Source organism: Rhinolophus sinicus, chromosome 8, assembly GCF_057876585.1.
Source record: "Rhinolophus sinicus isolate RSI-liver-muscle chromosome 8, RSI-T2T, whole genome shotgun sequence".
NCBI classification, from domain to species: Eukaryota; Metazoa; Chordata; class Mammalia; order Chiroptera; family Rhinolophidae; genus Rhinolophus; species Rhinolophus sinicus.
Window position 1 is genome coordinate 77,967,631 of NC_142508.1, and position 23,233 is coordinate 77,990,863.

The 23,233-nt window shown below is 52.1% G+C and overlaps 1 protein-coding gene across 2 annotated transcripts in view; it reads left to right on the top strand.

The window, feature by feature from the left end:
- ZNF423 (zinc finger protein 423) overlaps nt 1-23,233 on the top strand; it is a 299,433-nt gene that overhangs the window by 85,116 nt on the left and 191,084 nt on the right. For both annotated transcript variants that reach the window (XM_074314929.2, XM_074314928.2), the window contains exon 3: nt 18,099-18,299. In XM_074314929.2, the coding sequence (XP_074171030.1) occupies nt 18,099-18,299 (201 nt within the window). The remainder of the gene's footprint in view (nt 1-18,098; nt 18,300-23,233) is intronic.

Here is a 23,233-nt window from a genome sequence, read left to right on the forward strand (position 1 = left end):
GCAGTTGTCAGCTGGGGTCTGCATAGGCAGGGTGATACACAAGGCCACCTATTTCAAATGCCTTCCTGGCCTGAGTCACTGCCACATGCGCCTTCCTGGGCAAGGTGGATGACGTTGCCACACATTTCTAGGCCCCTCAGCCCAGCTTTCTTCTCCAGGAGCTAGATTTGGATGTGGGCTCCCTGACACTGGCTAGGGAGCCGGGGGGCAGGACAGGACTAGGGGTCTGGAGATGAACCTGCTGCCCCCTTGCCCTCTGGGGGCTGCAGACGCCCCTTCATTGTCAATGAGTGGCACCGTTCTCCTGCCACGGCTAAGATTCAATGGTTCAGGAGTTCAAAGGGAGCGACTGCACCGCCGCCTGGGCCGGCAGCCCCAAGTGCACCGTCCAGCCCAGTTGCTCTGCTGTGGCCAGTCTGTCATTATTTCGGTAAGCAGAGGCCATGCGTGCGTGATGTGTTACTGTCTCCTGACATTTGGAATATCAGCATGGTTTTAAATATAATTCCAACTTTGATGAATTAGAAAACTCGTTGGGCTGTGGTAACGGTGGGATTCGAACCCAGGTCTGACCGCACAGCCTGTGCCCGGGCCGAGGCACTTTGCCCAGATCCAGGGGGCGTCCTGCTCCTGTGGCACTGTACTGTCTGAAATGTGTGTCCTTAAGATTTGACCAGGTGGAGTTTATAGCACAGAGGCTCTCGGACAATCTTTTATTTGTACACCTTCACCCTCATCCGCTTGTCTGGCCTGTTCATGTTTGCTTTGAATCAAGATATTAGCTCAGATTCTGGGCTCCTGGCCAGTCAGTGTCTGCGTCAGGATTTGATGGCGCGTCCTGGCCTTCCTCAGGTCGCATGCTGTCCCTCTGTGCTGTGCACACACTGCCTCCTGTGCTCCCTGGATCGGCCGACTCTCCATCACCTCGGGTCCTTTGTGCTGAGCTCCCGGGTTCCTTCCCCAGCTCAGCGCACCCTCCCCTCAGCGAGGCCCTCCCTGACACCCACTCAAGCTGGCCTTGCCCAGTCCCCCTCCTTCACCCCCTTATTCTTGCAGCGCGCCATCACTCACAGGAATGGCTTCCTTGCTTTCTGTATTTGCTTTCTGTCTTCCTCCCTGACCGAGAGGGTGTGTCCGCCTCCTTCCTGCCTGCGGTGTCCTAGGACAGTCCCTGGCACGACACATCGGAGGTCTTCGTCAGTGTTTGTGAGCAAATGGATGTGTCTTAACTGCTCTTGTGTGTCTCTTGTGGAGAGGTGCGTGAGGCTGGCCCTGGGGGCCCAGCTTTTCCTGTGGCCGCCGGTGCTGTGCTCTGTGATTCAGAGCTGGCAGCTGGCAGACAGAGGGGAAGGTGTCTCCCAGGGGACCCAGGTTCCCAGAAACATCCAGCTCACTTCCCCCACCTGTGCTCCCCCAAGGGCAGAAGAATGCAGGGGCTTCCTGGAAACCCTGCTGGCCTGGCCCCTGGAGGGTGGGGATGACTGTTCAGCTGTTAGTGACCAAACCCAGCAAGCATCCCAATTTCATGCCTAGGAGGGGAAAATCCTCCTTTGCTGTCTGGAGAGGAGAACAAGCCTCCAACTGAGCATTCCCAGAGTGGGAATTTCCTGAACTCTCCCGGGGAGCAGAGTGTGTAAGGAAGAGGCTCGGACGCCACTTCCTCTGAGCAGGAAGTGATGATGAGTGGGCATGCGTGTGTACGCGTGTGCACACGCATGACTGACACCAGAGGCCGGGCTCGTGGGCCTCTCCGCAGACCTGACTCTGTGTCCTGATGTGCAAAGCACGTTCTTTTTCTCAAGTCACTGTTAGCTTTCTGGTTCAGTGTGGTGGTCCCCAAACTGTCATAAATCATTACTTCAATTCTGTTTTAAAGACACGAGAACTGTACTTAGGAACGGAGATATGGAGGCTTGTTAAAATACAGATTTCTGGGCCCCATATTCAGAGAGGGGCTAACCTATCACCTGCATTTTAACAGGGCTCCCATCCAGGTGGCCCTTTGCCCTGCACCTCCAGGGACTTGCATACACTTTCAGAATGTTTTAACGTGAAGGCCGCCGGGGTGAACCCATTTGCAGGGCAAGGCGACCTTTTCTAAGATAGAAAAATGCCCTCCTCTCCCAGTTCATTTCCTGGGACTGGTTTATATTTAACGAGGTGTTGGGAGCCTGTGTGATCCCCCCAGATGAAGCTTTAAAGGCAGACTCTCAAAACGATTCCTAGAAGAGATGATGGCCGCACTGAGTCGAGCCGCACAAAGTGTGAAAAGGTTACACGCCGGCGTGTGGTTCGGGATCCCATTCTTGTAAAATGATTGCTGCGTGTGTCCGTACGTGCGCGATCTTGTTCCTCAAAGTGACCACAGCGCGAACCTCAGGGCGTGAGATTTCCTGTGATTTTTACTCTTTTCTTTGTACTTGTCTGTACGGCTTGTATCTTCCACATCAGCCGTGCTTGTCTTTATCATCAGAAATAGCAGCAAAGCTTCATTTTTGTGGGAAAGAAAGATACTCAGAAATACAGAAACTGTCCTGGGGAGAAAGCTAGGTGGGACCACTGGCTGCCCTGGTGTATGCCTGGCATCAAACACGTGGGTTCCTGTTGGCTGTCTGGGCAGAGCCCCGCTTTGGGCATCTCTGGGCTGGTCCCAGGTCCCTGTGCTCTGCTTAGTCAGGGTCTCCCATGGGACCTCGCTCCCTGGGGTCCATCCATGTCTTTGGGGGACCTTCGTGCTTCTGGTCATCCTACTAGGGTAGTGCCCTGGCCTATAAAGGAGATGACAATCCCCCTGCCTCGTTTCTTTATTTAATGCCGTGGAAATGGGGTGGCAGCACCCACACCCTATGGAAACTCGGCGTTGTCCAAGTACAAAAGCTGTAGGCTGTGGTCTCGTCCGTCGTTGCCATGGCCGAGATTTCGCCACTGGCCCCTTTCTGCACTGGAGGGTAAAACCCAGGGGGTGCAGAAGCTGGTAGCCTGGGAAGCCCCTCTGTGCTCAGATAGAGCAGCAGTCTCTGGGAGATTGGAGTCCCTGCTCTGCCATGCTCCAGCTGTGTGACCGTCCCCTCCTGGGTCTCAGTTTCCCCATCTGTAATTGAGGCTGTAACAGCACCTACATGCGATTTCTTAGCAAGCAGCTGCTGCTGGTCGGCCGGCCCTCAGACGCTGTCCTACAGAGACAGCATGAGTGATTTTTTCCATGTGACATGTGCTCATGGGAGGGAACCAGGGAAGATGCATTTGGGGCAGTACCTGGCTTCTCCTTCAGTTTGACTGTTTTCCATTCTCATCTCTCTGAAGGTGGTTTTCCAGACTCAGCTGTGACTCATAAGCTTAGCCCACAGGAGGGTCAGAAAATTGGTGAGAAGTCAGAATTGGAGCATTGATTCTTTTTTTTTTTTTCTTTAAGACATGAAGGTGGAAAATCTGCATTTGCTTAAAAATGACTAACTTGGTGTGTTGTCCAGCAAAGAGGTCCTGTGCCACAGGGTCTGCTTTAAGGAAAGGATGTGCACAACTTCACTTCCTCAGTCTTTATTCGTTTATTCGTCCATTCATCCATCCATCCATCCATCCATCATCCATCCATCCATCCATCCATCCATCCATCCATCCATCCATCATCCATCCATCCATCTATCCATCCATTCACTCGGCAAATAATTATTATGCACCTACTATGTTCATTTCATCTCAGTCTTCATTCCTTCATTCATTTATTCATTCAGACATACATACATCCATTCATCCACTCAGCAAATAGTCATTCTGCACCTACTATGTGCCAGGCAATGGTCTAGGTGCCGGGGGTTCCACAGTGAACCAAACAGACCGCAGCTCCTGCTTGGTGGAACCAAACCCTTAGGTGCACTTATTTTCTCAGGCCCGGAAGCTCCCTTCCCTCCTCCCGGTCACACTGGGTGGAGAAGAGGGAGCGCGGGGCCAAGACGGGATTGGGACCAGCTCTGGCGCTGCCACTAACTTGCCACATGTCCCGGGAACAATACGTTGGGTCTTAGGTTCTGAGAAAGCTGTGGATGGGATCGACTCCTTTTTGGGGAGTCTTCTCCATCCATAATCCCCCAATTCATTCACTATCTGTCCTTTAAAAAGTTTTTATCATTCAAGTAGTTTAGTGGCTCAGCAATTTTTTTTTTTTATTATGAAACATTTCAGATATATAAAATAATGACCACCGGGACGCGCCCTTCAGTTTAAGGGACAGAACACCCATCAGCCAACGGGGCTCCCAGTTGCCCTCCCCCACCCCCACCCCCACCCCCACCCAGGGCTTGACATCGGTCATTTCCCTGTGTATCTCTCTTCCAGAAATACATACGAATGCTATATAAGTACTGTCAGTGCACATGTTTTAAACTTTCTGTAAATATCGTATTGTACGTACTGTATTACCATCATCTTTAGCAAGTTGCTTTTTTTCCTCTCTCAATGTTGGAAATATTAATAGTTCTTATGCACCTAGTTCAGCAAATAGTTGACGTGTAATCTTTGTTCACGTGTGTAGCTCTGTCCTATTTGTTTTCATTGCTGGGTGCTGTCTACTCTAAGGTACCACAGTTTCTCTCTCCATCTCCGGCTCGTGGACATATCGATGCTGTCTTAACTTTTTTGGCTACGATAGATAATTCTGGGATGGGTGTTCTCACAGGGAACTCTCAGGTACAGGAGTTTTCTAGCATATAAAACTCCACATGGAACACCTGGGCCCAAGGGCCTGGTTCAGACACCCCTTGTCCCCTCTCCATCTACCTGTCTGCTCTGCTGTCCTGCTATCACTTTAAGAGACTTCTTTCCCACTGGTTCCAGAAAGTGTCTGGAGATTGTGTCTCAGTAGCCTGTCTTGGGTCCCACGTCCATCCCTGACTGGCCAGGCCTGAGGTCTTGGAGCTTGGAGGTGGGTCCAGCCCCATGTGAGCCTCCACGGTGGAGTGGGGAGGGCTGGCTACTAGGAAGGTCGGTGGCCAGGGTGGGATGGCTGACCCCAGGACTGCCCAGGGGGGCGCGGCCTGTGCTGCTGGGAGAAGTAGTTCTCTTGCCTTTTGCCCCGAGCTGTCTTAGGAAGCACGTGTCTCTGGCAACATCAATGAGTGAGCAGCCAAAGAAGCCCTGCTTCGTGTTTCACTCTTGGATTTACCAGGCCATGCCAGGCCAGTGAGCCTCAGGGTGTCCGTCTTGGAGATGGGGAAACTAAGGCTTGCAGGGGTCTCACTAGGTCCCCTGAGGTGACTGTGGGACCTGCTGAATCCTCTGTTCTTGGCCCCATGCTTTCTCCCTGCTCTCAGAGGCCAGGCGGTTCCTCGAACGGCTCCAGGAATCAGTCCTGACGTTTCCATGGTGGGGGAACCAGGCCCGGCAGAGGACGGGGCTATGTCCTTTGCTGTTTCTGGTTCCTCCTCTAATACCCTCACCACAACATTGAAGCGGGATGTTGTTAGCAATGGGAAACCGAGGCTCAGAGACTGGAGGCAAGCAGACTGACCCAGGCTCCTGCCAACACTTAGGGACAAAGCCCGGGTGACCGTGGAGCTTCTTAGTGCCCGCAATGCCGCACCCACCTGTCCTCATCTTAGGCTATTTCTCCGCCCCAAATGGAGCTGGCATGGCCGCCCAGACCCCAGTTGTACCTTCTACGGGGTGAGGAGATGGTCCACTGAGTCCCCGTCCCCTCAGTTATGTCTCCGGGCGCTCCCCACTGAGAGTCCTGTTCCGCCTCTGATGCAGATTCTTGCGCTTTCCTGATAATATTCTAGGCTCTTCTTAACGCGAGGGGGTCAGCTGCGAAGCGTCTCGGCAATTTATAATTCTTGAAAATTCTGTTTGGTGACATGAGGTAGCATTTAATAGACACCCTGCCACCTCCTCTCTCCCTATTGTGACAAGCTCCTGGCAGAAGCCTTTAGAGACGCAGGGTAATTGCACCATGCTGGGAATGGGACGAGGTTGTGCTTGAGCACTCCTCAAAAAACGGCTCCACAATCCAGTGAGGGACGCGTTTGCTGGGTTTCAAGGTAATGATTTAAACTTAATTTGACCCTTGATGAGGGAGCGCATGTGTCTGGTCGGACGCAGGCTTGCAGTTTGGGCCTGCCCGCCATGCCTTCGGTGGTGACACAAGTAATTCCTTCATAACAAGTGCCTTTCAGAGGATGTCTGCTGCTGACAGCTAATATAGAATTATTGCCCTTGAATGCATTTCTGTAATTACTTCCCAGAGATGTGTCTTTGTGTTAGAAGACATTTCACACTTTAGTAACATAAGTGTTTTGGGAGAGCACGAGCAATAATTACGAACAGTCTTTCCATGAAAATAAACCTAAAAAAATTATAAAAGCTAATGCTAAAATTGGTTAGAGTCAGGGAGGGATTTCATTTGATTCATGTATATTTATTCCAAGTATAATAACCTTTCCTGTATGGGAACTTTTTTTTTTTTTAAACTAAAGCAGTAATGACACAGACAGCCTGCTTTCTAATTTTTGAGTAACACTGAAACTGAAAACAGATTAAAAGTGACAAGTTGCTTGAGACTGAATAAAGAAGCTGTAATCGTGGCGCCCCGATAGGAGACATTTGCGGTAATGGAAAATGAAATGATTCACAGTGTGATCAATAAAAAATTAGCAGCATTTAATAAAAGGTTTCTGCTTCATGTTGACTGAAGACCATCGTGAGCAGTTTGAAATCCAAGTTAAGTGACTGGGCGAGGGGGGTGGGGGGTGGGCTGGGGGGGTGTGCGTGTGCATATAGATCACTCCGATATTGGCCACTGCAGAGGAAGCAGCCAGGCCCCTGGGGGAGGGGGGTCTGGAAGTTTCCTTTGCGCTGCCCACTTGACCTTTGACCTGTGGTCAATCCTCTTTGTGTAGGAATGTGCCTCCATGAGTCGTGGGCACCGAGAACTACTTGGTCTCCTTGGCGGGTGTGGGCGCAGTGCCCTCCCCACTTAAATCCATCCCACCCAAGGGATGGGCGAGTTCCTGCTGAGGCCCCTCAAACATGTGTCTGGGCCCTTGACGTTGCGGTTTCTCGAGACTTCCGGAATGCCTTACAGCCCACTTGGGGTACTCGACACCCTCTTGGGGGCTGGAGGGAAATCAGCAGAAAGCCAGCAGCCTTAGCAAGTGGATGAGGTTAAGTCGTGGGGGTGAGGAGCACACAGCTCAGTGGGTCCCGGAGGGGGCTGGGGCCACCCCTTCCCTGGGTGGGGGCCTGGGTGGGGGTCAGCGGGAGGTGGCTTCTTGCAAGCTGACTGCGCCTCCGTTTGGCCTCTCTCTCTCAGAAGCAGCAGCGTGTTGCAAACCACCCCATCACACAGGCTCCCTTCTCTCCAGCTGCTCCTTCCTGATCCCCGGGACTCAGCCCACCTCCAGGCAGCGACTTGTCATAATGATTTTTACAGGCTTTCCACAGCCCCTGGTTATGGCTGGAGGGAGTGGGGCTCCTGGCTGCCCAGGCCCTCCCGGGGCTGGATGGGAGACCTTAGGTTGGAGGGTCACTGGGGGCAGCTGGCCTCTGGGTTACAGCAGCTCCCGGGAGTCTGGGCCAGGGACTCTTTTCCGCTCCCTAGTCCTGGGGCAGCGAGCAGGCCCTGGGGCCTGTTCTTGGCTTTGTCCCCACAGTCTCGTCCTCCCCAGAGACATGCAGACCGTGGATGGATCTTTAAATGTCAGAGTAGGAAGGCCCTTCCACATGGCTTCCTGCACTCATTCATTCAACGCGTAGTTATTGAGCACCTGCTGTATACCAGGCCCTCTGCTGGTGCTGGGTGGGGGCCGAGGGGGCAAGGTGAGCAGAACTGATGTTCACCCTGCTTGCCTGGAGCCTGCTCGTTGGCACAAGTGACCTTCAGGTGTCCCAACAGGAAAGGATCAGGAAAGAGGAAAGAAGGGGTGCCCCGTGTGTACCTGACCCTTTGGACTTCCTTGTCTTCAGCAGACAGAGCAGCCTTCCTCAGTGCAGGGCTGAGGGCGGTGCTCTGCTCTTGGGCCTGCCCCTGGCACAGCGACCAGTTGCTAAGGGGCACTGGTTCAAAAATGGCTGCTCCGTGGTCCCTGTCTTAATTTACAGATGGAGCTACCACGGCCCAGAGAGGGTGACCGCGGCGTGGCCGTGGGCCCTGGGCTCCATCTGCCTTTGACCCTGAGCCGCTGTCGCTCAGCCTGGCCACTGGTCCTGTCTTTGGGGTACACACCCCTCCCCTGTTCCCTTCCCATCCCCCATGGGGCTCCTCTTTCTGCTACAGCTACCAGGGGATGATTTGCGCCCCAGCAGCCTCGCCTTGAGCAATTAGCGTGCCAGGCCACGGGCGCTGGCCACAAATTAGCTGGCTCTATCGAGCTCCCCACGCTGCCCCGCCATCCCCCTCACCCCCGCCTTCCTTCAGTCTGCGCCTCCATCTCCACCTTCCCTGCTGCCATCGGAGACAAAACATGACAGCAAGGAGAGGGCAGAGTGGTCACGGCCTCAGGAGGTCACGAGGAGGTAACAGTGCACAATTTTCATGGTTCCAGGGGGGCTGTGTCCGGCTGTTCTTCATTACTGCATGCGGTGAGGTCAGTTTTACTAAGATTGGGGGGCTCAGAGGGGCGACACTGTTGACTTGCTGCAAAAATAGCATTTTTTCCTTTTTGGTGGGGGTGTTTATGATTGCTTTCTCTCCCCCTTCCTGCTCTGCCCCTCCTTTTCCCTTCCATCCACCTACCACCTTTCCTTTCCGCTCCTTCCAAGCCCGTCATAGTTGGGAACTGGGTTGGAGGAAGCTGCCATCTCTGCCTTTGTGGGTTGGGCTCAGCACTTGAAGGTCCCTGGGAAGGGGGACTCATGCATCTGTTCAGCAGATATTCATGGACACCCACAGAGGGCAACGTGCTGGTGACAGGGCATGAGCCTCAGCTGGTTAAGGAGCTGTGCTTTGTTTTTTGATGCATCTACAGCACCCAGAACAGTGACTGGCACATAGTAGGTGCCCAGTAAATGTTTGTTGACTGACTAGATGTGGAGTATTTGTGTCTGATAGGGCTGGAACTTTGGGGGAGCTTACTGCCGACCAGGGCCTGGGTGGCAGACACCGGGGGCGAGATCCCCAGGAAGGCAGCCCCCATTGGGAGGTCCCACAACCCGAGGAGGTGACATTATCCCCATTTCCCAGGTGAGGAAACTGAGGCTCAGAAGTGTAAGTAAAGAGATCACACAGGAGTAGACTTGAACTTGGGTCCTAAATCTCCAAGGAAGGGAAGGGACACTTTCATCAGTGCCCAGCTAGCCTCCCTGTCTGGGCTCAAGGTGGCCTGACCGCTGTCGCTGGACATGCCCTGTGGCAGAGACCCTCCCCTCAGGCTGTATCCAGTCCTTCAAGGCCTATTGTTTTCTCCATGCTGTTACCTTAAAACTTGAAGTCAACCTTTAACGATCCAGAGATTTCTCATAAAAATAGGGATCTCCTTTAAAAAGCAACAACTAACGTGTCTGCACTGGGCCTCACTTTTTTGTATGGCAGCCACATCGAGGGTTTAGCAGGGCCACCCCCTTGGGTGGGCGTGGCCCCGCCCCTGCCCTGCCCCTGCCCCGCCCACTCCACTCATTTGCACAGTGATGGGGGCATCCACATTCTGACTGTCAGAGTGGCTGTCCCACCCTCGGAGCCTCAGTTTGCCCTCTGGAAAGCAGGTCTGATGGTAACAGCTCCTTTACTGGGTCCTTGGGTGAAGGGTGCAGATGAATTGGAAGATCTGGTCTGAGGGAAGGGATTGCCCTCATGCCGCTAATCATTTTGGCCTCAGGTTCTAGAATTCCTGACCACCGAAGAGTCTTTCTCTGGAAGATTGTAGGCATTTCTGTGGTCAACCACATGCCTGTGGAGACGGGGGCCCCTGTACCCAGTCCTGTGTTGTCAGCCAGGCTGAACGTCCCAGCAAAGCTTGTGCGATGCAGCCGGGTCACAACCAGCATCAGACTGACCATGGCTTTGAAATTCTATCCACAGAAAATCAGCACTGATAGGAGAGCAACAGGCACACCCCACCCCTCAGACAGCCAGCCGGAAGGTGCTACCTTACTTAAGAAGTAGAACTTGGACAGCAAATTATATGTTAAAATATTTGCCTACAGCTCTGCCGCCAAAGGGACCCTTTAGGCTGAGTGTTAAATGTTACCTCGCTGCCCACACTGCAAATATTCTAAACCTGAAGATAAATAGTGGCTGCCTCACGGAATTTGGGGCCAGCCATGGATGCACAAGCAGAATGTCTAATCGGGGCTGGCAGGCTCCTTGCCCAGTCCTTCCCATCCTGCATCCCCCAGCCCTGGAGTGCGAGAGAAAGTGTTCACAGGGCCATGTCCTCTCCTGTCGGGCCCAAATGCCGGGCTGAGGTTAAGCCTGGGGCTTGACCTGGTGCCCAGGTCCCACGGTGCTTCCTCCCCTACTCCCTCTGGCTCTCGGGAACACTGCTAATGAAAGAGTTTGTAGGAAACACATGATCTGTGAGGACAGGGTATGCGTTTTCTATTCAAAAAACGTTTCTCCAGTGTAAACACTTTGAAAACGGTACACACCTTCCTGGGTTGTGTGTTCTGTTGGGAGGCTTCCCAACTACGTACAGGGGGGCAGTGCAGGAAAAGTGGGCTTGTAAATTGCAGAGTAAACATGTCTGTATTGTCTCCCCAAGGGCTGCCTGGGGCAGACCCTTGGCAGAGGTCACGCTGTGTCTTGGAGGAGGTGGGCTTGTAACTTACTCAACGTTGCACAGCATGGAAAGTGGGGAGACCCTGGACTTGAATTCAGGGCTTTCCTCACCTGGTCCAGTGGATGTTTTTGTCGGTGTGGACATTTCTATGCCTTTCAAGGGAGCCCTCCTTGTAGAACGATGTCTTCCACCCTCACCTGAGTCGGGGCGCTGCCCACACTGTTTGATGGCAGCAGTGGCAGGCAGACAGTAATCAGAGCTACGGTTTTCTCAAGTTTGATTGTGGGCCAGGGACCAGGTTTTGTCTCTATTCCCTCATTACAATAATTTCACTTCATTACATTTTTCTCAGGAAGGGTAAGTGACTTGTCCACGATCCCCCAGCTGTTCAGTGGTGGCATATAGGTTTGAACCCAGGCAGGCTGGCCGCAATGTGTGATTCCCTCCTGTTCTTTCTCAGTTATCTGGACAGTCCCTGGATCATGATTCTAGCTGTCTGCTGCTTGTCTTTGCTTAATAACCATCTGTGTTGCAACCACTTGGTTCTGTCAGCCCTCTGGACTCTCACACAGGCATCCCCAATGCGCCCCGTACAGTTGTGTTCAGAGGTCAAGCCCTGGACAGGCCTCGAGTTCATTGTCTGGTGATTCTTATTTCTGTGGAGGTAGATGGTCCAGTCTCCCATCCAGGTCTGACTGGGAGAAGAAAGGAGAAGTGGGGGGCCTCCCAGGCCTCGCTGGCCTCCGGCTCTGACTTTCTTGCCTCTCCACTCTCCACCTGGCCCCGTCCCTGGCATTTCCTCCACTTCACCAGCCACCCCTGCCCTGTGCCTTGTCTCACCTTTGCCCACACCCTCCGCTTTCCCACCTGCCTCTGCTCCAGCCTCCGCTTGGCTCCTCGAAACCCACAGGGCTCCTGGACTTGCATGTATCTGTGCTTAGCTCTGTGCCCGATTCTTCTCGTTCAGGGGAGCCTCACCCCCACCTTGTGTGGCAGGAGAGGACGGAGTCCCTCGTGATCAGCTCCTTGTTGACATGTAAAGAATCAGACTCAGGCAGGAGAAGTGACTTGCTCAAGGTCACTCATGGGGCTGGGTGAAGGGATCCTAGAGCTAAGACTTGAACCCAAGTCCATGGCCGACATTGGCCCACGATGCTGGCCTTTCTGCCTTACTTCCTCTTTCGCGTTTACCCACTCATCTCTTCATTCCTTCACCCACCCCTTATTTATTAAGTATCTGTTTTGAACCAGGCTTTGTGTGGGCTTTGAGGCCACCAAGATGAATGGGACCGGGAGTCTCCTGTATGTCATAGCAAATATGGTGTGTTATGCCTGGCACGAAGTAGACAGTCAGTGAATGTGGGGTGAGTGAAGGAAAGAATGGGTGATGATTGGTACTGGGGTATCTCACGCTTCTCAAACTCTGCCCCCATTTTCTCTGTCCTGGGCGTAGGCGGTCTCCTGCCTCTACTGGGCAGCTACTCAGCCCTGCAGCCCCAGAGGTGGGACCCCTGCTTGTCCCTGGTTAGTTCTCAGGGCCCCAGGGCTCCCTGCCATCTAGCTGATCCCCGTGGTCCCTTCCAGGAAGGAGAAGGGGCCACCTTCTTGGTGGGGTTCTTTCTGACTTGCGTGCTGGTGGGGACTTGGGTCACAGAGAAGAGACCCTCACTGGTGTCCTTGGGCTGAGCTCCTGTCAGCTGGCCCCTGGGAGGGGTGAGGCCCAGATGACCCTGAGTCATGGGCTCGAGAAGCCTCGCTGAGAAGGTAGGAAATGTCTTGTGCCCAGACCTGGCAGCCCGTGGGCAGCCTGGCCCCTGAGGCCTCTCCCTTTCCCCTTTTCCTGGGGGGACTCAGCCAGCTGTCCCCTACTCAGCCTGTCGCAGGCATTCCCTTTTTTGCCCTCCTGTGGAGCAGTTAAGAGTTGGAATTTAGAACCAGGAGTCCTGGGTTTGAATCTAGGCTCTGCCCTTCCCAGCATGTGCCCTGTGGGTGTGGTACTGAGCCTTGGTTTCTCCACCTGCACAGTGGAGATGTCAGTCAGTCCTGCCGCCTGGGGTTGCTGTGGCGACGGGATGGGCTGAGGAGCGTAGGACGGTACCAGGAAGTGCTCGCACCCTGGCAGCACCGCTTAAGGTGCAGGAGAGACTGGACCACCTCCCTCCACCCCTGATGGGTCTCTGCTGCCTCTTCCCTCAAGAGGACGTGGGGCCTCGTTTCTGGCTGAGTGTCCCTTGTTGCACGCCCTTTTTGCACGGTCCTCCTGTCTTTCTTGTATCACCATCTTGAATGAAAGCTCTTTCTCAAGGGCAGTGAGTGCCTCAGTGGGGCTATTTAGTCCTGGGGTGGGGAAAGTCACTACTTTTTAATGAAAACCAGTGAAGTTGGAGGCTTTTGCTATTGCCTCTCTTTGCTCATAGAAAGTTCCTGAAGCTCATCTCTTGGGTTCAGGGAGTCTGGGATGTGTGGGCGTGGTGTAGTGGGGTTCGCCAGTGTAGGTGTACCCTCTTCCTCCTGCTTTGAGAGAGACGCTGGTGGGACAGGGTGGCCCCATCACATGATAGGTTGAACCATCCCCAATATTTGACTTTGTTGACCGAAAAGATGGCAACTTCATATGGTTCAACCTAACACCATCAGACAAAGAGTAGTGTAACCTCTTCCTCTCCCCCTGTATTGATATTCAGACACTTGTTTCTTTGAAACCAGTTCATTTATTCCTTCGTGTTTATGGAGCCCCCTCTGTATGTCATTCTGTAGGAGGGGTGGGGGAGATGGTGCAGAGCAGAAACAAACACAGTCCCTGCCCTCATGGAGCGGACGGCCTGCTGGGGGTGTGTTCCACTTGTGCGTTGATGTGTGACAAACCACCCCATAGCTGCCGCAGTTATGATTTCACCCAGTTCTGTGCCTGACTGGTCTCAGCCGGTGGCTGCTGTCACCGGAAGGCTCGTGTGGGTTGGATGCCCAAGATGGTGCCCTCCCATGGCTGGCAGTGGGTGCTGGCAGCTGGGAGGTCAGCTGGGCTGCCAACTGGAGCACGTCCACTCTGCATGTGGCTTGGGCTTCTCATACATGGCAGTGTCCAAGAGACCCAGAGACCGAGGGGTGGCTGCAAGCTTTTTTCTGACCTAACCTCAGCTATCCTAGAATATCATTTCCATTGCATTTTAGTGGCCAAGGAAGTCTCTAAGGCCTGCCAGCCCAGGGGGGCATTGAGGAGCAGAATCAGATCTGCTCTTGATGGGAGAGTGAGTGTAAGCACTCACTCCACAGGAGCAGGTGGGATGGGTGGTGTTGGTATGGTCGTCTTGGGGAAATGCAGTCTGCCACGGGGAGGCAGAGTACAAACAAATTCACCCACAAAAGTGTGAGGGCACCGTGTGCCAACTGCACTGACTGCAAAGGGCAGAGAGCTATGGGGAGGGAATGATGGGGACGTACGTGGCACTGGCACTCGGGCCTGTGGGGAACCCTGCTAAGTGGGTGAAGAGTTACGGGAAATCTTCCAGGTGGGGGAATGGGGTGAAGCCCTTGGCGGAAGAAACGTAATTCAAGGGAACGAAAGAAAGTCTGTGTGGCTGTGGAGATAAGTGACATCAGCGAGGTCAGCAGAGTCCTTGCTGGACCCCGGGAGCCACGTCGAGGACCCTACATAGGACTTTGAAGAGTGTTTCAAGTTCCTTGTCACTTGGTTCATGTTTTCACTGAGTCTCTGCGGTGGGAAGACTGCAGCAGAGGGTTGGGTCAGACGCAGCTGTGTTTGCAACCTGCCACTTGTGGGATTGCTTAAGCTTTGTCACCTCGGAGAGCCCGTTTCCTCACCTGTAAAGGGAGGATATGACAGGGCCCGACTCAAAGGGCTACCTGGCTGGCTGTGCTCAGGAGGCACCTGACATACAGCAAGTGCTCAGTAAGTGCTAGTTGCTCTTGGGGGACCCCCCCAGGCAGAAGGAGGGAGGTGTGCACATCGGGAAACCACTAGGTTGTGAGGTGTCCAGGCTGGAGTGTGAGGCCCACTTTTGAGGTCAGTTCTGTTCCCTGGCCAGGCACGTGGCCCCGGGGCCGGGGGCACTATTCAGAATTGTTTGGCTTGGGCCTTCCCTGAGTGAGCTTCTAGCTGCTCCAGGCCATCCCCAGGAGAACGTGGCTGGGGACTAGCCGAAAGGTGCCAGCAGCCCATTATCTGGAAGTCCTTCCCAACCCCGGAAGCCTTGATGGAAAGAAATGAGCTCCCCGCCCGCTGACTGCTTCGTGGGACCTTGGGTGGTTGGCGGGTCAACTGTAGTGCAGGCCCAGGAGGTCACCATGTGGGAAACAAGAGGCAGCATGGAGATGGGGACCCCATCAGGTGGCCTCTGGGCTCTGCCTCCTGCTTGCTCACTCCGGTAAGGACCCGCGGGGGCCTCCAGGGCAGGATGTGGGACTGGCAGGACCACCCCTGACTAGCCACAGCTGGGTCAAGGGAGTAGGGAAAGCCCATTCGGTCTCCAGGCCCTTAATGAGCAGCTGTTCGGGGTGGGCCTGGAAACCAGGTGACTCCAGAGAGCGCCCTCGGGGGACTGGCACCCTCAGAGCTGTCTGACCTCAGAGCTCCCACCTCTGGGCCGTGGGGGCTCCTGTAGGCCCCGGGCCTGGGGGAGGGGCGTGCTGCTTACCACAGACTAGTCAGTTCAATTCCTCCTCTGGCTTTGGGCCACCCCTCCGAGCCTCCGTTTTCTCACCTGCAAATGGAAAAATAACCCCATTTGCTCTTTTTGCCAATCACGAGGCTCAGAGGCTGTACGGCAGGCGAGCGCCTTGCCAAGAGCAAAGCCCTCCAGGCGTGGAAGCCTTCCTGTTGTCCAGGTCCCAACGGTGCTGACACAGCACGGGGGGCCATGGGGGATGGGCCGCATCGGGGAAGCCCCCATCCCCCCAAACTTCTTCCCTCTCTGGCTTCCTGAGGGTCAGGCTGGCCAGCTGTGTGACCCCATGGGACCCCAGATGATGAGGTCCCCACCTTTGCCCACCTGCCCTCTCCCGCCCCTTTCCACACAACCACCTTGCCTCCCCATTAGTAGACAGCGGCAGGGGAGGTGACAGTTCCTTAAAACAGATTTATACTCTTGGATGACTTTATGGGTTTTTGCCTTATAAAAACCCAAGAGTTGACATTCTGATTTATCTACTCCTGAGTCAACAGGATGTACCAGATTTAACGAGATCAAATGCATTGTAATGTTTGTGGTTCCAGTTGTGGATGAGATGAGCTATTATGGAAAGTGCTGCCAAGTAAATATGGCAAAAAAATAATAACAGGGGGATAATTTAAATATGTCTATTAAATTGTGTGTTAAGTAAAGTAGCACAAACGTGCTGAACGTAACTTATTATCTGGAGAGTTGGTGTAGTAGATAAAGCTGGAATTATGGCTCCCCCCACCCCCCAGAACATTTTTTTTTTATTAAGGGAAGACACTGTAAACTAGGAATTTCAGAGCCGGCGCTTGACGGTGTAACCATGGTTGTACTATGACTTATAATATTGAAGGCTCCAAGTGATATTTCTCATTTCTTTGCTTTCTATTTCTTGCTGTCGCTGTAGCAGCTGATCAGATTTCCTGAGATAAATATGCTGCCTGGCTTTTAATGGGATTTCTGTATTGCCGGGAGTTGGCGTGTTCTGATAATAAAAGAACCTAAAAATTGTACATCCCTTAATTGGTAAGAAGAGAGATGTTTTGATAGGTCACAAATGGAAACATTGATTTTTACTGCCTCCGCGCAGTTCCAAGCGGGGTGTCGTGCCACGTTCCCCTCCACGGAGGGTGGCCGCTTACTCTCCGATGAGCTGATTGGTGTTTGCCGGTTCTTGGTGCCGGGTGCTTGGCAGCGCAGGTCCTGTGCCGCCAGGAGAAATAGAGAGAGAGTCCTTATAACAGTATTTGTTTCTAACCTGAAATATTTATAGGACTGTGCCTTCCACTGTGAATCGAATGCACTCTTTGCTTCGTTTCTCTTTCTTGCTTTGTCAACCAGCCCTTGGAGTCTTACAGGTTGCGTACTGAAACCTTTTTTCTGTGACTGCAGTGTTATGTGTGACTCACACATGCACGCATACATGCATGCAAACACCTTTGCACATGCATCTATGTTTGCATCAGTATCTTTACACATCAGAGCGATTGTTCTCTTTAATTTAAACCACTGCTAGTTTCTGAATGAGTAGATCTGATTTCCAGGACAGACTGTGGGAAGGGACCACACACACTTCAATTTTCTAGTTGGAGTCTGTGCATTTTCATGGGTAAATTTAATCCACTGACATTTATTGGAATTGCTGAAGTATTCTGTGTGTGAGCACACCTTTTCTGCACTTTGGTTTACAAGTCTTGATGTGTCCTATTAATCTATCAGACTGAGGCTGTGCTCCACTTCCCTCCAGCTGTTCAGGGAAGGGCACTAGGCAGGAGCCAGCATGTCGAGTTAAACATCTGTAGGGTCCTGGGGACGTTGCATCCCATGGGCTGATGCCAGGTGCCTTACCTGTAAAATGAGGATAGCAAAGCTGTCCCACTCTGAAGGCAGGGGTGGGACCACGTGATCGCTTTTTGCTATACGGTGTGTGAGACTGTGCAATGGGTCTACCCGTAGGTAACTGTGGCAGAACATTACACAAATGCAAGCATCGTTATCAGACCATGAGCTCCCTTTTCTGTACAGATTGGCCACGTGTGTGCGCAGTGATACGCAGAGAGTAGGTATTGTATTTGAAAGAAGTTGGGTGAATGATTCGAAGGCTGGTTCTCACTGTCTAGGCTGATACCAGGGCACGAGGGAAGGCTCAGGTGCATTTGAAGCTCGCGATTTGATTAGCCAAGGTCCTGCAAACAGGTGTGCTTCCTGGATCCAGAATCAGGACATCTTTGCAAAGAACCTAGCCAACATCATCACCACATCTCGAGGTTTGTCGTGTGGAGGATGAAATTGGCTACAAGATCTCCCAGCTCTGAATTGCAAGGCTTTGGGGGAAATGAAAAGCATAGGTGTGTTAGGAACAGCTGCTGGGGGCTCTGGAGACGTGTGTAAGAGAATTGGTTTTTAGGAGCCAAAATGCTAAGGCATTTTCACCTCCCTGATGGGTCACAACCCCCGGCATCCTTGCACAGAGGGGAGATGACCGGAAATCCCCACAGAAGATTTGCACCAAGAATTAAAGACTCTAGTTGTGAATTATGGCACCACATGCTACAAAACACCCCCCTATATTAATATACTGAGAGGTGTCAAGAATAATGGATCCTGGGTGGTAGAGTAATTAAATGTATCTTAATAAATGCCGGGCAATTCTTTTCAAATCCTTTCTTTCCCAAGACCCTGTCAGCTGACATGACTGTATCCTTTCTGTTGGCAGGAGGCCTAGAAGGAGAGCCCGGGTGTGATCAGAAAAACAGCCGTGCACTGGAAGACAGGAACAGCGTGACAAGTCAAGAGGAGAGAAATGAGGACGATGAAGACATGGAGGACGAGTCAATTTACACCTGCGACCACTGTCAGCAGGACTTCGAGTCTCTGGCAGACCTGACGGACCACCGGGCCCACCGCTGTCCTGGAGGTAATGCTAAATAGCACCGGGATTCTGACAGGTGGTTATATGGATAATTGGACATAGCAACAGCTTGAAGCCTCAAGTGAGATTAAAGAATTAATAATGTAATTTTACAGTTAATGTCATTTTATTGTAGTATCTTGGGTACCCTGTATCCGCCTTTTAAATACAATTAAACATAAAAGCAACAGCTTTCCGGCAGGCAGGAATTCGGTGGGGGCACCATGTCCCTGCTCCCCTAGTCTGTACTCCGTACCACGTGGGCCGTAAGTGGACGGGTCTGTATCCCGGATTTCTGGAAGGCGTTTTGGGAACCCAGCAATTAAAAGGTTGTTAGTGCAAAGTTAAGCAGCTTAAGTGTGGAAAGCTGCGTGAAGGCGTGCGCGCTGAGGCAGGGTTTGTGATGGGACGGGGAGACTGTCACAGGCCAAGAAGAGCCTGTGCAAAAAAGGACCCACTTCCACTTCTGTGCTTGGCCTCCCTCTTCTCTGAGTGGCTGGGAACTGCTAGGCCTATTCTGTTTCCTCAGTGCCTCAGAGAAGGCGGGCAAGGCCACGGCTTTATAGGAGTGATTTAAGACTTCACGGGTTATGTGTGATTATGTGTCTGGGGTACTGGGGGTGCGGTGGGTGGGTGGGGATTAGGGAACAGGGGCATGTGCATTCCTTGGGGGAGTGGCAACCATGATGCAGAGGTCTGAGCAAGGAGTCTGAAACATCTGTGTTCTTTACACAGTTACCCCCAGATACCTCCTTCTATCGTGATTGTTGATGAAACTTTTTGGATGCTTGTTTGTGGACAGAGGACCTAAAATCCCAGACCTGTGTTCCAAAGGGGACTTGTCTCCTGTTTTGGGGGTGTAAATTTGCTGGTAGGAAGTAGGTTGGTATACAAAGCTCTCACTTCCCTTACCTTTCATACCATCGTGGAAGTTTGAAAGCCCAGTGTTTGGGGGAACTGCTATGACTTTCCCTCTAGTGATGTTCGTACCTGCACAGCCCTGGCTAGACCAAGTGCTTGTCAACCTCTGAAGGGAACAGATACCCCAAACAATGTGCCCAAGAGGACTCTTATAGACTTGAACTTCTTGGGGCTCACCAAGTCAACCCCCAGTCTTTTGGAATTTATGATATTTCAACCAGGGGCGGAGGCGATGGCTGACTTATAATCTTAGAATTCTGAGGCACTGAGAGGAAAAGGTGATTGTTCTACTAAGGTCATTTAGTTATTTTGGTGGCTGAGCCAGGACGTTTTCAGGACCCTGGGCTATGGACTCTGCCCTACTTGAGAAAATCATAGATGCTGGTGTATTTCTTCATTTAGCCAAGAACTGAGGTGGATGCTAAAACTATAACAGAATGAAATGTTGTCACTTAACTTTTAAAACAATCAATGACTTGATCTTCTAATTAAAAGCCATGCTTTTTATTTCCTAAATGTCTAGTTATTAGAGCAGGGCCCCTCAGGACCCCTGCTAAGTGTCACTTTGTTGAGTCTGCAGCTCTTGCTGTGGGGTCCCATCCCCAGCACTGTTACGGCTGACCCTCCCTCCAGTTCTCTTGAATCCAGGAGCTTTTTACGTTTCCGGCCACATGTTTGAGAATGGTGGCATTTCTAGGTGGCGAAGAAAAATGTGAGACTTTGGGGGTGGCCTGTGCTGGAAATAAGAAGTGGTAGCTACTCGTGCGTCGGTCCCGAGCAGCTTTCTCTTCCCCGTGGCAGTTTCTTCTCTTGACAGCCTCAGACTTTGGCTGAAATCACGGCAGCCCGTTTGCAGGGTCTGCAGCCATCCTTACTGAGGTGGTGGTATGCACCAATATTCCTACCTGCTTCCTGACAGGACCCCACTGACGACCTCCGTGGGGACGTGGGGGCCAGGAATATCCCCCAAACCTGGAGCATTGGAAGGAAGTCAGAAATTCCTAGAAAGACTATGGGAAAGACCTGGTCTGAGAGCATCACTGAGAAATTCATTACCCCCCAGTAAAGGTGTGACCCAGTCTGGGAGTCTCCCAGACAAGGACGGAAGAGATACATGAGGAGTTATTTCCCCCACGTCAGAGGTTCTTAGGATTACCCAGTGACAGGATAAACCGCTGGGATAGCATGTGTATTATTCAAAATAGGTCCCTGCCTAGGACACCTCCACACCCTTCGAATGTGCACTGGTTTTCAAACCTGTTCTCAGAGGTGTCCGTGGGGCCATTGGGTGGATACATGGGACATACACCCTGGAGAGCGAAGTGGACACTCGACAGCCCAGCAAATACCATTTCAGAGAGGGTCGTGGTCTGCTGAGGCCGGATGTGCTCCGGGCACTCAGCAGATGTTTCTGAGGGAACAAATGAGTCCTGTTTAGAGGGAAGGTGGGCCCTCCCTGCTGTGGAGAATTTGGGGCCTGAGGGCAGTGACACCTGTCAATCCCATTGTCTGATTCTTGAAAATACCCTACAGAGCGCTGTCACCCCTGGAATGTGGAGGCAGCACCCCCACCCCACCCCCAAGCAGGGCCTGGTGAGCAATTTCAACCTAACCTCCAGCTTGTTTGAATGCTGAAGTTAAAAAAATAAGAGGAGGGGAATTTGTTCAAATAGCAACAGCAAAAACACCTGCTCCCTGTGGGTTAATTTCGCTGCTCACCCTTCGGCTGCCCCACCTTCCCGAGGACTGGGACCAAGGAGTGTGTCCCCAGGCCCTCTGGAAGGGCAGGCCCTCCCTTTCTTTCGAAGGTGAAATGCTGCTGCGTAAAAAGCTGGGTGGAAAGTTAATTACACCCTGGTTTGTTCAGCTGTGGCCAGAGTGACCTGTGGGCCCTAATTACAGGGCTGGGCTGCGTGGAGGCTGCACCTTGGCCAGCCTTATCCCTATCTGCCGGCTGGCCAGAGCTCGCCTTTGTGTGCTGGCTCAGGCCCTTTTCTTGCTCCAATTGTGTGGGTGGGGCCTTCCCTGCTGTACTGCGTGGGGCGTCCCTCGTACTGGTTCCATTTGGGCAAAACAGTGGGCACAGGCCAGCCGCTGGCCGTGTGCTGCCAAGAGCACAGGTGCAGGGCATGCGTGCCTTCAGCCCGTGGGAGCATGCCCAACACCTGGTTGTCAGCCGTTGTCTCACAGTGCAAAAGGCTTGGGGGCACGAGCCCAATTAATACCCCCACAGGACGATCTTTCCTGCAGGCAGAGAGCATCCAGCTAGAAAACACCCAGCAAGAAAGGGCCCCACTTCCGGTAGCCACAGCATGTATGAAGACCGGGGAACCAAGCGAGGAAGTAATATCTAGATGTTTGTAGGGGACAAACAGAATCAACTACGGGAGTGGGGGTGGGGGGGGCACAAAAGAGCCTTAGATAAATGAAAAGGCAGACCTTATTCTTGGGTGGAAAGATCTAATGCCGTAAATATGTCAGTGGCCCCTAACTTACCTGTTAACCTTAGCCAATGAAAGGGACGACGGGATTGATGCAGAAATGGACGCGCTGATTCGAAAGTTCCTCAGGAAGACTAACCATGCGAGGATAGAAGGAAAATTCCAAAGAAGAGGAATGATGGACAGGGCTGGTAACCAGGTCAGGTTTTAAAACATGTTCTGAAGCTGCGGAATTCTAAGTGGTGAGGGACAGACCAGGGGAATGGCGGAGACCAGACATGGACCCCGAATAGATGGAAATGTAGTGTAGGAGGAAAGTGTCACTGCAGGTCACTCAGTAATTGGGGTTGGGATGAAGAGGGCAACCATCCTGAAAAAAGGAAATTGGATTCCTTCCTCCTCTGAACACCAGACAAATCCCCAGTGGATCAGAAATCTAAACATAAAAAAGAAAACTTAAAAATACTAAAAGAAAACAAGTGAGTTTTAAAAAACATATAATAGTATCAGAGAGGGGAAGCCTTTTCTAAATATAACCCTAAACCCAGAAGCCATAAAACAAAAGACAAATATTCAACTACATAAAAATAAAACATTTCTGCATTGCCCAAACCACAATAAATCAAACCAAAGACACATATCACAGGCAAAAGATATTTCCCTTAATGTGTAAAGCGCTCCTACCGACACTAGGAAAATAACAAATAAATCAGCAGAATGCAGGGCGAAGGCCGGGCTGCCCGAAGCCAGCGCCCGCTTGGATTGGTTGGTTTTTAGGTATTTTGAACATATCCCATGTGCAAAGGACAGAAATGGAATCAGAAAAAGAAATACTAGTGGGATCGTAAACATTTAGAAAGATTCAGAAGTTCCTGTACATAATAAGAGACCTGTACATTTAAACCACGGGCAAGTACAATTTTTTTTACCTACCACGTTGGCAAAGATCAAAAGTTTGCCAGCCCATTCACTGGTGATGACGTGTGTCTTTGATGCCAGGACTACAGGTCTTGCTCTCTTCTCTTGTCCCCAGGGTCGCCTTGGCCTGTGGCTAGGTGCTAGGTACACGTTTATTGATCTTGTCCCTCTGTGAAGGACAGAGGTATCTGCAATAAGACAGACACTGGAGGTGCCGTGGATAAAGGGCTTTGAGGTATGAGATGGGCTCCGGGCATAGTAGGTCTTCAGTTAATGTGGAATCAGAAGGGAGAGTTAAGAGCGGGAAGAGATGGTTTATTCATTCAAGAAACATTTATTGCGCCTGGCGTCTGCATAGGGACCGTTCTGGGTGCTAGGGTGGGGGTACTGTTTATTTAGATGAAAAATAAGTCAGTGGAGAAGGCAGTCTGTTCACAAAAGCGTTCTTTCACATGTAAGATGAAGTGTCATCAGCAGCTTTTCCATAGCCGCCTTTCCTAGTGTCTTTAAAAGGTGTTTCAATGTATAGAGATGTCACCCCACACAACCGTCCTGGGAGATGCTGGCTGTGTGTGTTGGCCTGCTAGCACGCTGCCTTGGGAAGGGACACGATGGGCCAGGTGGTCTGCCTGGCCGGTGGCCCGTGTGAAACCGTCCCCG